The sequence below is a fragment of the Diceros bicornis genome, chromosome 13 (assembly GCF_020826845.1).
Source record: "Diceros bicornis minor isolate mBicDic1 chromosome 13, mDicBic1.mat.cur, whole genome shotgun sequence".
Taxonomy (NCBI): domain Eukaryota; kingdom Metazoa; phylum Chordata; class Mammalia; order Perissodactyla; family Rhinocerotidae; genus Diceros; species Diceros bicornis.
In genome coordinates, this window is record NC_080752.1 from 36,635,830 (window position 1) to 36,649,829 (window position 14,000).

Sequence of the window (14,000 nt, forward strand, 5' to 3'; positions counted from 1 at the left end):
CACGTGGAACTGCATAACCCAAGGCGTGACTGTGTGCCATATGGTTACAAGAACGGAAGAATTCTGGAGGAATCAGATCCCTGACGCTAACTCGGGGGATCATGTTTGTAAACGAGTTTGTTTTCCGCACACTCCTGTTTTCTATTTAACTTTCTTTTAGCAGACGAAAATCAGACAGTACACGCCAAGGCAACTCCAACCCTGGACTGCAGCCCTAGGATGCCAGACAAAGGGGACCTGCAGTGGACGCTCCCTCACTGGCCTCCGGGCTGAGAGGCCACGTGCATCTTGTCCAGATCCACTCTTTAGGGGCTCTAGACACTAAGCTGACACTCCTGCTTAAGAGTTGTGGTCACAAGAGAGCTGACACTCATCCTGAGAGCAGGATGCAGACTCATAGACTCAACTCAACCCCTCCAGAGAGCTGACAGGGCTTCTCTCGATGCATCTCCCTATTCAATTAAAACAGCACAACTGAGGAGACCTTGGGTTTCCCCATTAACTGCTCCTAGCACTTTCACACGAGCCCAAAGCTGTGGCAAGCTGGAGTCCCACAGCAGGCAGGGCAGGTTCTCAGAGGCCCTCTGTACGCATGGCTGAAGATACAAATAATATATGTGAAAACCCAAACAATAATTACGCTGCTGACAAGCTGAAAGCCAGACAAGACTCCCCTGTCTTTACCCTGCTGCCCCTGTGGCAGGATCCTTCTGGAGACCCTTAAATCTGGGAAGAGGCCCTATACCTCTGGGCAAGGGGAAAAAGCTTTATGCATCGTGAGCCACTCAGACCTATCTGAAGTAGCAGGGAGCGAGGGTAGATGTGCCAAACCAAATGGTCCAGGTTTCATCCAGCACCAGAACTTTCCTGAACAATTCTCCCACTACCTCAGACTTACTCTGCTCCGTGTTGTCACCCACTTCCCAGTGGGGTTCTGACTCCAGAGACTGCAAGTAACTGGGCCTGGCTGTTTCTGCCAGTGGGAAATACTGGGTAACCTTAAACTAGAGATGTCACTCAGCTGGACCGAGGGGAAAGCAGTGAGGATGAAGCAGCCAGACTGAGGGAAGTCGGGGTCAGGGTCTCTCCACTCCCCGCCTCTCCAATCCAGCCCCCAACCCGCGTGTGGGGGAGTTTTTTTGGATGTACGTCAGAGCTGTCCTACGTACCCCACCCCGTGACCCTTCAGACCCTTCCCAGTGCACTGAATGGCACCCCAAGCCCACGCCTGACAAGGGCCTGTGTACCTCTCCCTACGGCTCACGTCCTGCTCTGGCCTTCACTCAGTGACCACACAACCTGGAACCACCTCAGGACTTCGCCCAAGCCATTCCCACTGCTCACAGCACTGCCTCGATCGTTCCCCCACCACCCCGCCAGGTTACGTGGCTAAGCCCGGGCTCCCCAAGACCAGCCCGGGGGTTCCGGAACTCACTAGGAGGACTCACTAGGAGGACTCACAGGACTCGGCACAGAGTCGTGCTCCTTGCCACGAGTTATGATTCCAGCGAAAGGAGACAGGGCAGAAGCCGCCAAGGGAAAAGGCACACAGGGGAAGGCCCGAGGAAACCAGACGCAAGCTTCCAAGGGCTCTCTCCGAGGGGTCGCACAGGACGTGGTCAATTCCTCCAGCGACGAGTTGTGACAACACGTGTGAAACGCTGTCTACCAGGGAAGCTCACCAGACTAGGTGACCAGCACGGTCTACCTAGCACACACCCAAATACCAGACGCCCAGAAGGGAAGCAGGAGCTTGGCATAAACCACGGTGTTTCCACAAGCAGCTTATGCGTCGGAGCCATTCGTAACAGGCAACGGTGGGAACCCTCCCGAAATCCAACCTCCAGAAGCAGCCCAGGGCCCACTGCAAGGACAGCGGTCTCAGGCCTGCTGGGACAGCTCTCCTCTGCACAAGGGCAAACCCGCTACAGTCAACGCACAGTCCCCCATCTGGAGTCAGCCCCTCTGCTCCTCCCTGCCTCACACCTGGTTTTCGGTCCTTCACAGCACTTATCCAGCTGTGCAAGTACGTCGTTCATTTGTTCATTTATTCCTGTGTGCACCTCCTCACCCCTGTTAAGACGTGAGCCCAAGGGTGGGGGCTGCGCTGGACCCACTCCCCACTGCACCCTCAGCCCTCAGAGCACGGCAGGTTCTCAGTAAGTACTCGTGGAATGATTGTCAGTACTCTCTCTCCCGTCACCACAGATGGGAACGCCTTCACTCCATTTTTTTTTGAGGAAGACTGGCCCTGTGCTAACATCTGTTGCCAATCTTTCTCTTTTTCTTTTTGCTCCCCAAAGCCCTAGCACATGGTTGTATATCCTAGAATTGTAGCTTTTCTACGTGGGATGCCGCCTCAGCATGGCTTGATGCGTGGTAAGTAGGTCTGCACCCAGCATCTGAACTGGCGAACCCCGGGCTGTCAAAGTGGAACACACAAACTTAACCGCTACACCGGGCTGGCCCCTCTTCGCTCCTTTTTTTTTTTTTTTTGTGAGGAAGATCAGCCCTGAGCTAACATCTGTTGTCAATCCTCCTCTTTTTGCTGAGGAAGATTGGCCCTGGGTTAACATCCGTGCCCATCTTCCTCTACGTTATATGAGATGCCGCCACAACATGGCTTGACAAGCGGTGCATCAGTGTGTGCCCAGGCTCCGAACCCGGGCCGCCGAAGCAGATTGCGTGAACTTAACCGCTACGCCACCAGGCCGGCCCTTCCCTTCACTCCATTTTTGAGACAGAGATTTACTTGAGGTCTCACTATGGGCTGCTGGCAGAGCCCCGACCAGAACCCACAGCCTTCTTACGTGGCCAGCATCATCACAGCCTGCTACCTCGCCACGTCCACACCCAAACAGCCCCACACCCACAAATGGACAGAATATAAGACATCCACCAGATAAGTGCCGCAAAATTAGAATCATCCTATTATACTGACAGTGTGAAGGTCACCGAGTGGACAGGACGAGTCAGTGCGAGGGGAGCCTTACTAACAGCACCTCACTGAAGGCCCCCTCAACCCACAAGATGGGCAGCGGCACCTTTCCAAAAGATAAGGAAACAGAGGCTCAGAGAGTTTACTTACTTGTCCAAAGGCAGTCTGCGACTAAGGACAGAAGAGAGAATCGAGTCCAGATCTCTTTCACAGCCCAGCTGCTCCCCATCCTGCAGCTTGCCCTTGACACAACGGTGGGGTCAGAGACCTCTATGGGAGGTGTCTGTGCCTCCTGCCCAGACAGCGCCGCCCACCATCAGTTACCTGCTCCCCTACTTCTGCAACTTCATCAGAAAATCTCCCGTTGCCTTCTACAATTCCCACCAGGACTGAAACACCAAAATTCCCCAGGCCCAATGCTCATGTCCAAGGAAGGGGTAACACCTAGGAGCACCGGGCCCACAGTCTGGGAAGGCAGCAGGGAACATAGGGTTTCAGGGACCCAGGAAACCAAGGCAGGGAACTTTTTTCACACATTAATATGGATGCCCTGCCCTTCCCAGGCCAGCGTTACTCAAATGTCAAATGACAGAGGGACGGAGAATGGAAGGAAGGTGCGGCAACAACCAAATTCTAATGTGGCCCCAGAAAGGGGAGAGGAGGCAGGGAGCCAGGGAAGGCCCATCGGCCAACCACCCTGGCTGCTCCCGGAGAGGCTTGTGGGCTTCTGGGACTGCCACAGGGACTCCAGCCTTGTTTCACTCTGTAAACCTCTTCCAGACAAGAAGGGCTGATTAGAAAAGCTAATTAAAGCTTTTGAAGATTATCTCAGACCCGAAGCAAGGAAGAACACAAAATGCCTTCCCGCCCTGCTCCTTCACCCCCCAGACTCTGGCCTTCATTAAGCTTTGATTTCAATCAATTGCACACCCACTAAAATTAACTTATAAGGCCAATAAATTGCAACCGCATGTTTCAAGGTATTATCTTCTGCGAGCCAAGAGCCAAGGATCGCAGAGCACAGTACAAGATGTCTGGCACAGATGGGAATAATCATCTTTGGAAGAAAGCAGTGCCAGCCCCTTCGGTTAGAACATCTGGTGTCGGCAGAACCTGAGCCGACAGGCAAGAAGGAGACTCAACGTGAAAGCCAGAGCAGGGAAGGTTTCCCGTCTTCTCCGAGAACCTGAAGATCAAAGCACTGATCTCGGGGTTCATGGCAGCCAACTGGTGGATCACACCACATGCAAGACGTTTCTCTGGCAGCTTCAAGGGCCTACCCTACACTGAGGGCCCACTGCTAAGTCTCTCCCGAGAAGGACGGATGACTTAGGTCAAGCGATGAGGCTTTATGACTGATGAACTCTCCCAGGCTGGGGCTTAAAAAAGCAGTCAACTCTGCCAACAAAGAAGCGATCCCATGAGCCAGCACCGAAGAGCTGCCTTTTCTGCTCCTCTCTCCCACTCCCCAGGGGCTAGGATCTAATGACATTCCTGGACTGGGCCAGGCCCACGAAGCAGAGGCAGAAAACCGTCTTGGGGCTTGGTAGAGAAGGAGAGTGGCCTAGATGCTGGGGACCAGGGTGGCAGGGCTTGGGGAAGGGAAGTAAGGAAATTCAAGATGCCATGAGAGTAAAGGCCTCACCCAGCCCCAGCAGTCCAGGAAAATCGCCTCTCATCTCCTAACATTTTCAGCAAATGGACAATTTTAATCTAAAAACAGGGTTGTTCGGGCAGTGCCATCAACAGTTGCTTGACAATTATCCTCCTTGGCGAAAGTTACTGCCATGAGTCCTTTCTGCCACTGATGATGGCAAAGAAGGAAATCTGGGATTTTCTGAGAGGGGACTGGCGGGCGGGAGGGTGACAATGTAGCAGAGGAGCTGTGAGGAGGGGTAAAACAGGAGCTGATCGGCTTCAAAGGGATCATGCAGGACACACAGCTCCTCTCCCTGGGCCCCTACTTGTCTCTTGCCCACCTTGGGGAAAAGAGTCAGCTCCCAACCAGTGGCACATTTATTGCGTGACGGTGAAATGCTGAGTGCAGGCAGGGGAGAGGGGTGCCACACCCCATAAGAGTTACAAGCCGAGCGCCTGCTGGTCAATCCCTCCCCAGCTCCCTGACTCTGACCATACCAACTCCATGTGCTGATGATTACTTCCAATTCCCTACACAGTCAAAGCCTTTGCAGACGCAGGGATCAAAGCCCAGAACCTGAGGACAGAATCCGAGGTTCTCCCTCATGATGCTAATGAAGATTATATCTCTTGTGGCAGACTGAACGCTTACACTGGGGACAGTGAGCTCTCCCTCTCTGGAAAGGCCTGTGTGGCTCTAGGACACCTGGTCCGGATCTCGGTTCAGCCTTAAGTCTGTGCACTCACTGAGGTCTCCTTCACTGAGGTCTCCTCACCTTCTTAAGGAGAACATCAAGAACAAGGTTAATGGGTCCACAACAGCAAGGGAGGAAAGAGAACCAGGAAGCTGTATGCACTGCTACACACACACACATTGCTGGTGCTGGCAGAGCTGCGTCGGCCTGTTTGTTGGATGACAACAAAAAACTCCCACAAGTTCACCCGTGAGGCATAAGCCAATGGGAGGAAGCGGTTGGGGGAGTGGCAGGAAGAGCACCTTAGGTCTCTTGTTTTCTATTTCTTGGTCAAATCCCCAGCACTTCAGATAATGAAGAGGATAAATCTCTGTGTGAGCTGAGTTCACTGCGGGCTTCCCAGTACAGAGCAAGGGTCCTTCCCACCAGGGATCCACACAAGCAGCTCCCTGAAGGCTCCTACAGCATAGCACCCACCACAAGCGGACTCTGAGTCCTGACGTGGCTGGAGTCTGGCAGCTTGCAGTCATTCGAGGTCGTGATGGGTCAAGAGGCCGGAGCACAAGCCAAACTCGGTCCTAAGTCTGCGATCCATCAGGACCCAAGACTTCAGAAACATCTGGGGCGGTCAGGAATTAAAGACAGGGTTTGCATAGTGGACGGTGTTCTTCACGTTCCTCACCCTCACCTGTGGGGCACAGGCCACGCTCCAGTTCAGAACGGGGTGCCCGGGAAATGGCAGCCTGACTTACCCAGCCCTGCTGGGCACAATGGTGCCCGTCCTACTCGCAATCACCCCCTCTCTTTCTGGCAGGGGTGGGTCTGCCTGAGGCTCTGTGCATCTCTCACCAGGCCCCTCGTGCAACAGCTCGGTGACCAGAGCCAGCAGACAGGATGCAGTGTCAGGGAGGGGGAGGCCTCCCCTCAGTGACCTTTGCCAATATGAAAGTAAGCAGGTGGCAGAATCCATGGAGGCGCTCTGTGGCTTCACTCACTGGGAAGTGAGTCTTCCAATGGGAAGAGGTCTATACTGGGGAGGGGCAGGGATGAAAGACAAAGAGAAAGGCATGACCTTCTGCCCCCTCATCCCATGGAACAATCTGGTCCCTAGAAAACCCAGTGCCGCTCAAAGCAGAGACAAGACCTTCTAGCCCCCAGCTGATTTCCATCTGCTCCAAAACCACGGCGAAAGAGCTCATGCTCTGGATCCTACCACCATCACTGATGTGGCCGCCAACAACTCACGGGGCACTCTGAGAACTGAAACTTCCGGAGGTGAGCAATGTACCAAGATGTTTAAAAAAAAAAAAAAAGAAAGAAAAGAAAAGAAAGGAGACTGGTTTTCATAATTTGTAGACCAGAAATGGGTTGGCTCATCATGTGTGGTCTAGCTGTCCTCACATATGGTCTCAGGAGAGAGTGTTCTTCAGCACACTCTGATAACACAGGGTGGTTTGAAACTGATGACTCTAGGTCCCCAATGACAGCTCTAACCACCATCCCTCCAGTGGCCTGTGGCTGCTGTCACACGGGGAGAACCGGCCTCCCTGCCCACCTCTGTGGGTGCCACCCAGAGGCCTGTACTCCCTCCTCCCCCCTTGAAGCAGCACACTGATGCTGCTGGGGACAGAACAGCATCTCCTGGGCTGGGATGCCACCATTACAAACTGTCACAGAGCCTCAGGGTCTGGGGCTTCTCCAGTTCAATCCCCCACTTGGGTGCACAGAGCTGTCCTGTCACCACTCTCAAGCCCCCAGCAGGTCAGCGCACCTTCAGGGAAGCATGCAGGCACATGCAGAGGTACACAGAAATATGGCTCATTAAGGCTTAAAAACCACCTGAAAAGTGCACTTTTGCCCAGGAAGGCGGTGTAAAGAGTTAGACCTCGCATGTGAACCCAGCTCTTACTATTTTCTAGCAGATGAACCACTTGAGGACTTCCGGTTTCATCATCTGGTAAATGAGATCACTCCCACTTATCCTACAGAGTTATTGTTAGGATTAAGGGATCACTCTGAAGATTTTTAATGATAATGGGGAAAAGCTCACCATACCAGGCCAATCAAGACCCCAGAGAAGGCACACACCTAAGAGTGACCACACATGGTTTGTTATATACGTGAACCAGCGAGACAGGAGGGAGAAAGAAGGAAGGAGAAGTTAAAAACGACACGGGGCTCTTCCCCAGGTCTGGCCCCAAAGGGCAGCACAAGGCAACGCATCTGAATCACTTTATTCAGGAACTGACAACCCGAACGTTTAAGTCTACAAGAAATCATGCTCGTTCTCATCTTTGGAGAATCCAAGAGCCACCCTGCCTTAGAGACGCCTGCACAAACAGCCCCTCTGCCTGAACCACTCTTTTCCAGCCCCAGAAGGGCTGGCCCCTTCTGGGCATCAGACCTCAGCTCCAACATCACCTCCTGGAGATGCCTTCCTGGCCAAGTCACTCCCGATCCCGTCACCCATCATGGCACTTGTTGACACGCTAGTGTTTGTCTCTCCACACTGGATGCACCCCGAGCACAGGGACTTGGGATGCTGTGTTCAAAGCCGTACCTACAGCCCCAGTATTTAGTGAGCCAAGTGCTCGTGGCAAGCTCCCTCAATGTCGGTCGAGTAAAGGAATAAATTCTGGACTCTAGAGTTGGATGAGGATGGCTTTCTTTCCCAGTTCCATCACTTACCGGCTACATGAACTTGGGCAAGTTACTCGACCTCTCTCAATTTTTCAACTCTTGTAAAATGAGGGTAATCCTCTCGCACAGGCTGTTGTGAGGACTGAATGAGATGAAGACCAGGAGGCAGTTAACACAGGGTGTGCCCAGTCACTGGCTGGTAACCGCTGTTATCAGCTGTTATCATCACTGCCGTTTTATTACCAACATTATCACTACAACATGAAACTGATTCCACTTGGGAATCCTAGTTTAACAGCTGGATTTGGCTTCTTCCCAATGGTTGCGTAAAAGAAGATAGTAAAAAAACAATTGCAAATAAACTACGAGACAGCAATGAGTCAACTTCCCAGCATGACGTCCTACAACAGGGCAAAATTCTAGAGGGAAGAGCTCTTTAAACACTGAAATTTATTTTAACTCTGAGAATCAATAATTTGTGGAAACTTCAGGCAAATATGGACTCAAATCCTAGCTCTCTGCCTCTGTCCTGTGGCCTAGTCTGAGTCATTCAGCCTCTCGGAGCCCCAGTCTCCTCGTCCGTATAAAAGGGACAAAACTGTCTTCCCCAGAGGTTTTTGTAAGGATTAAAGATAATGTAGATAAAATACCGGCCCGTGCCAGATACCGAAGATAAAGCTGAATCACACAGCGATATATTCAGGGCGAAGGAAATGCTGTGGCCCATTTGTTTCCAGTTTCCTTAGGGCTGTGCTTGTGTATTTCATTCACACGCTCAATGTTGTGGGGTTGTTTCTCTTTGTGTCAGACTCAGAAGTCACTTTTCCTCCCGCAGCAGTTTCTAAAAAACTTCTTCCTAGAATGTGTTGTATCAAATCTGCTATGAAGGGGAAGAGCATCCCAACTGTCCGCAGAGCAGAGACCTGAAATGCTTACACCAAGGGTACCACCACTAGCCTTCTGCAACATTACCAGGTCTCAGCTGCTCAGCTGCCTTTGTTTCTCTCATTTCCATCTCCTTGCCGATATCCTAGATTGCGGTGGGCAAACCACAGCCTGAGGGCTGATCTCACCTACCTCACGACTCAGGAGGTGGTTTTTAGACTTTTAAAAGGTAAAAACAACAACAAAAACCACGCAAAGAGTAAGTGACAGAGATATGTAGCCTGCAAAGCCTGAAATGTTTACCATCTGGTCCTTTACAGAAAAAGTTTGCCGACTCCTCTCCTAGATGACTTCATGTGTACTGAGGTAGTACTGCATATTTACAGTTCTGCTATCTTTTCGGTATAGAACTTAATGTAAAATGAGATTTTGTTGATAGAAAAAAATAGCTCAGAGGATAACCTTGGAGCCTTTCCTTGCAAGGCTGATCAATCCATTGGCCACTATTTTTGGTGGTGTGGTGGGAGGCAGGACTGAATGGAAGCAGAAGGGAGAGGTGGGAACCTAAGAGGATCCAGCAAAACCACTTCCCAAGGCTGGGGCTGAGGCCCTAAACAACGCAGTCAGCAAAATATCAGCTCAGAGAGGGGCCACCAAAGTCCCACACGTGAGGACCTCTACCCGTCCTGCCCTGGCGACTGGTCTGGAAGCAGGTGCCCCTGAGCTCCAGGTAAGAACTGGCTCAGAGCATACAGGATGGTAAATATCAGAGGGACCTCTAGAGACGGACAGATCTCAGTCTGACTCTTGACTCTGCCTCTTGCCTTGAACAAACACCTTATCTACCTGAGTCTTAATTTCTTCATCTGAAAACCAGGGACTAAAACAGCTATCATGTTTGTGAGGGCTGGAGACGCTGTGGAGAAAACCATCTGGCACCGTGTCTTACACACAGTTAAGTATGGTACCTGCCATTACTATGAATCACGACCCGCAGTAAGGCATAGGCGAGTCTGTCTATGGCAGCATTCTGTCACCGAGCTGTCTCATAACCGACCCCATTACCAACCCAGTGCCCAGAGTCCTGCTACGGGTGCTTAGAATTCTAATCAGTTAGGCGGGCCAGGTGATAGGTTCAAGGAGACCACCTGGCCTGGTCAAGCTCTCATTTATGATTTACTTATCAAAACCATGGGAGCTAAAGTGCAAAGGGAGCGAGGGACTCACAGGTCTCGATACTGGTCAAAGGCGTTGTTGGCTTCCACCTCCAGCTTCCTCAGCCGAGCAGAAGGCATGGCCCCATCTTCCAAAGGAGGGTCATACTTGTTACTCCACGGTGACCTGGAGGAGAGGAAGGAGGAGAACAGCCCGTGAACTGTCAAGGCAGACACGGCCTACGAGCCTTCAGCCCAAGCGCCAGCTCTCTGAAATTTCAGAGAAAAAGCTACTACTCACAGCAAAGATTCTCCCAGACCCTGGGAACAAACACAGCTTTCTCAAGGTTTGCAGAGTGAGGGCCCAGCAGCAGGCAGCTCAGGTAGCAGCCCTGGGCGCCACTGCTCACCAGCTGTGCACTTCCAGCAGGTGTCCTGACTTCTCTGAGCCTCACCTGCCATGAGCACAACGAGGCCACTATCTGCTAACCACAGGGCTACTGTGACGAGCAAAGGACAAAAAGATACCAAGTGCGAGACTAGAGCCTAGCATGTAGCAAGTGTTCAAAAAATCTAACTTCTTTCTTACCTTTTTTCTCATTTTCCTTTGTTTTCACCATTGTATTGATCAACAGATGCCCCTCTCTCCTCCCTGACCTGCTGGCAGCTCTGGATAAACGGGTGCTCCACAGACCTTCTTACATAGTTAAGGATTAAGAAGCGAGCTGTCCGTTAACGGAAGCAGGCAAGAGACCCAGCCCCACAGGGACACGCTGACTGCACACAAGAAACCTTGAGCGCCCGAGATCTCACACGAACAGAGGACAGCTTTCCCAACACCCAAGGGCCAGGCACACCTATAAAGAGTGTTAAGTAATGAGAACCAGCCTCTCTTTTGCCAGGCTGAAGACTCGCTGCATTTTTTAAAATGTTATTTTGCCACATTTCAGGAAAGCATTTAATCACTGAGAGTAGTGGAAAGGAGGTTATAAGGGAAATATCTACTCATTAATTCCTACAGGTGGAGTTCAGAGAGCTGGGGGTCCGAGAGAAGAAAGAGAATTAAAAAGGTGAGAGAGGAATGAAGAGGAGGAGAAGACAATGTGGAATTTGGACAAAGTCCTTGACACATTTGGGCATAAACACCTCAACGTGTCCACTGTAAGGAACCCCCACCACCTTTCCCATGTCCCCCTCTGACAACAAACCTTCACATCACTCAGGACTCAAAAGAACCTTCTGATTTGGGATTGATGTTAAGGAAAAAACGTATCACTCTCTTCTGAAGCCCAGTTTTAACAAATTCTGTGCACAAACATCTTTCTTTTTGGTAACCGGTGCCCCATCAGGCACCTACGTTGGCAAATCACAAGTATGGAACCAGAGTAAGCTGGGTGACCTCTTCTCGGAGCCACCTGCAGACAGCAGTCCTAACTTCTTGGCTGCCCAGTCCACAGGGTGAGTGGGGGGAGAGTTGCCATGCCTGGTGTCCCAAGAGGGACTCCCTGACTACCTCGAAGCAGAAGGAACTTTCGGAAACCCTTCTTTCCAAGCTGACTATTCCCATTCACCACACTGGTGGCAGAGACTTTACAAGAATGAGGTGAAACATTCCCTTCTGCCCCATGATCAGCAGCCAGCTCTTGCGGTCACACTGGACTGTGCACACACCATAGGAAAGAGTTGTCCAACAAGCCAGGACCCTATCTGGCATGGAGAGCAGGTGTGAAACCAACACTGGGTTTCCACCCTCCGAGAGGCCTCTCCCTTTCCGAGCATGGGCTGACGTGGCTGTTCTTATTCTTGTAATGCGTCTTGTTTATCCCTCAAAACAGTGCTGCCCGACAGAACTTTCCACAAGGATGGAAATGTTCTGTATCTGTGTTGTCCAAAACAGCAGCCACTAGCCTCATGTGGCTACTGAGGACTGGTGGCTAGTGCAACTGACTGACTGAACTTTTATTTTAATTTGAATTAATTTAAATTTAGATAGCCAACTCCAGAACCTAAGCTCCAAGAGGGCAAGAGTCTTTTTTGTCTTGTTCTCCACCGTTTGCTCAGCACCTAGAACAGTGCCTGGTACTCAACCACAAGCTCACTTAAAAAAACTGTTGTGAGAAGAATGAATAAATTCTTGCACCTCCCCCTGGCAAAGCAGAAGAAACTATTCCTGCCTCCTTGTCCCCTCACTGCCTTACAGATGTCGATTCTTAGAGCTGTCACATTCCTACCCTCCCCTCGCCCTAAACTGCAGGAGAACTCTGAGAGGGGAGCCTGTGCTGTTCGTGCCCCAGGACCTAGCATGGAGTTCGTGTGCAGTAAGTGCTGACGTGGGGCCAAAGCCTCACAGCACGGGGTGGGGAAGAAAGGACCCACAGGAATTCTGCTGGTGGTCCTCCCAACAGAGATGGAGCGACCCTCCGCTTTTTCTGCTGAGGGACACCTAAGCATTAAAAAAAAAAAAAAAAAATCAACAAAGGCCTCTTACTGGATCCAAAGACACAGCTGAAGAGTGCTGTCACCACCGCTATTTATTTGTAAACTAGGCTTGGCTCCCCCACTAGCCAGGGGGAGTGGAAAAGAATCTGAGCGTGAGAATATGAAACCGACCCCCCACCTACGTGCCCTCTTTGAGACTCCACCACACCCAGAGCTCTGACCTTCATTTCCACGGTTAAACGGCCATCACTTTCCTGTGGGCCTAGAAGACCCACCCAACTGGACTTCATTTAAGGCGACCTGATTAGACATAAGAGCCCATCTTTCTTGCAGACTCGGGGCTTGGAATTTTCAAGAAGCCTGTAACTCACATCTCTCCTGGCTCATAGACGACAGCATTTCAAGCTGTTAGTCCTGGAGCCACAGTAATTGTAGCTGGGGGAAAAATCATAACATTACCCAGAATATTCTTAGTGGAAGGGGCACTCAGAACACATTTAAGAGCTTAAATGGAAGCCATTTGAAAAAAGACAGATGGACAGGAACGCTTAGATTTCAAAAGTCAGGGCTTTCATTTCCCTCAGAGAATGCTTTTTGTTTCAGCTAACAGGTTTCAAACAGTGCTGCTGGCAACGGCCACGCCATAAGGATCTTATTTAAGCAAACGATCAAACACAGTTAGGATGGAAATGTGTCGAGAAACTCAGAAGACCTTGAAGTTTTACAGTGAGAAGGGGAAAGGAAAGAAAATCTTGTGCCTGGACACCCTGGGCTCCTCTTTGGCTAAGGGCCCCTGGGAACGTGGGCAGAGCTGGCAGGGACCTAGAGGGGCTGCAGGTACCCAGTCCCCGGAAAGCCCAGCCTTGGCCTGGATGTGGAAATGATCCCAGCCTTCCACAGGCTGCTGGGGAACGGCTGCCTCACACAGCAAGCTGGAGTTTTCAGGTGGAAAAAAGAATTATAACGACAATGTTGAATAAGCAAGACCCAGCTCACAGATCACCTCTTCCAGAAAGCCTTCTCTGACCCCTGGGCCTGGTGAGGCTGCTTGTCCTTCAGCGATATGCCTCCTGGTCTGTCAGACCACTCAACACCCTCACGGACCACTCTCCCACTGAGGACTAGGCCTGGACCTATGCCCACAACCGGAACAGCGACTGGCCCTTCAAGGCTGAATCTGATCTACCTCAGGGCTGTCTCACCAGGTCTACACTGGGGACTCCCACATCTGGATCGCCATCTCTACCCAGACTTGGCTCCTGAAACTCCAGACTATCCATAGCCTACCTGACATCTCCACTTCCATCTGATGGACACCTCAAGCTTAAAATGCCCCCATATCAGCCCCTCTCTGAGTCTTCCTCACCTCAACAGTGACCCACCTTCCAGCTGCTCAGGCTCCAAGCTTTGCAACCCCTCTTCGCCCTACTCGTTCTTCCACACCCCATCCACCCACAAACACAGCTGGCTCTGCTTTTAAAACTTACTCAAATCCAACTGCTTCTCACCATCTCTACTCGAGTCTCTGGCCTGGATTAGGCCAGAATATACTCTTTACCTAACTTCCATTTAAAGCTAACTTTACCTAGCTTCTATTTAAAGGGACATGAT

The 14,000-nt window shown here is 51.2% G+C and overlaps 1 protein-coding gene across 1 annotated transcript in view; it reads right to left on the reverse strand.

Moving 5' to 3' along the window:
- The window catches only part of CAPZB (capping actin protein of muscle Z-line subunit beta), a 148,004-nt gene that overhangs the window by 28,834 nt on the left and 105,170 nt on the right, over nt 1-14,000 (reverse strand). The window contains exon 4 of the mRNA XM_058553075.1: nt 10,024-10,137. Within this exon, the coding sequence (XP_058409058.1) occupies nt 10,024-10,137 (114 nt within the window). The remainder of the gene's footprint in view (nt 1-10,023; nt 10,138-14,000) is intronic.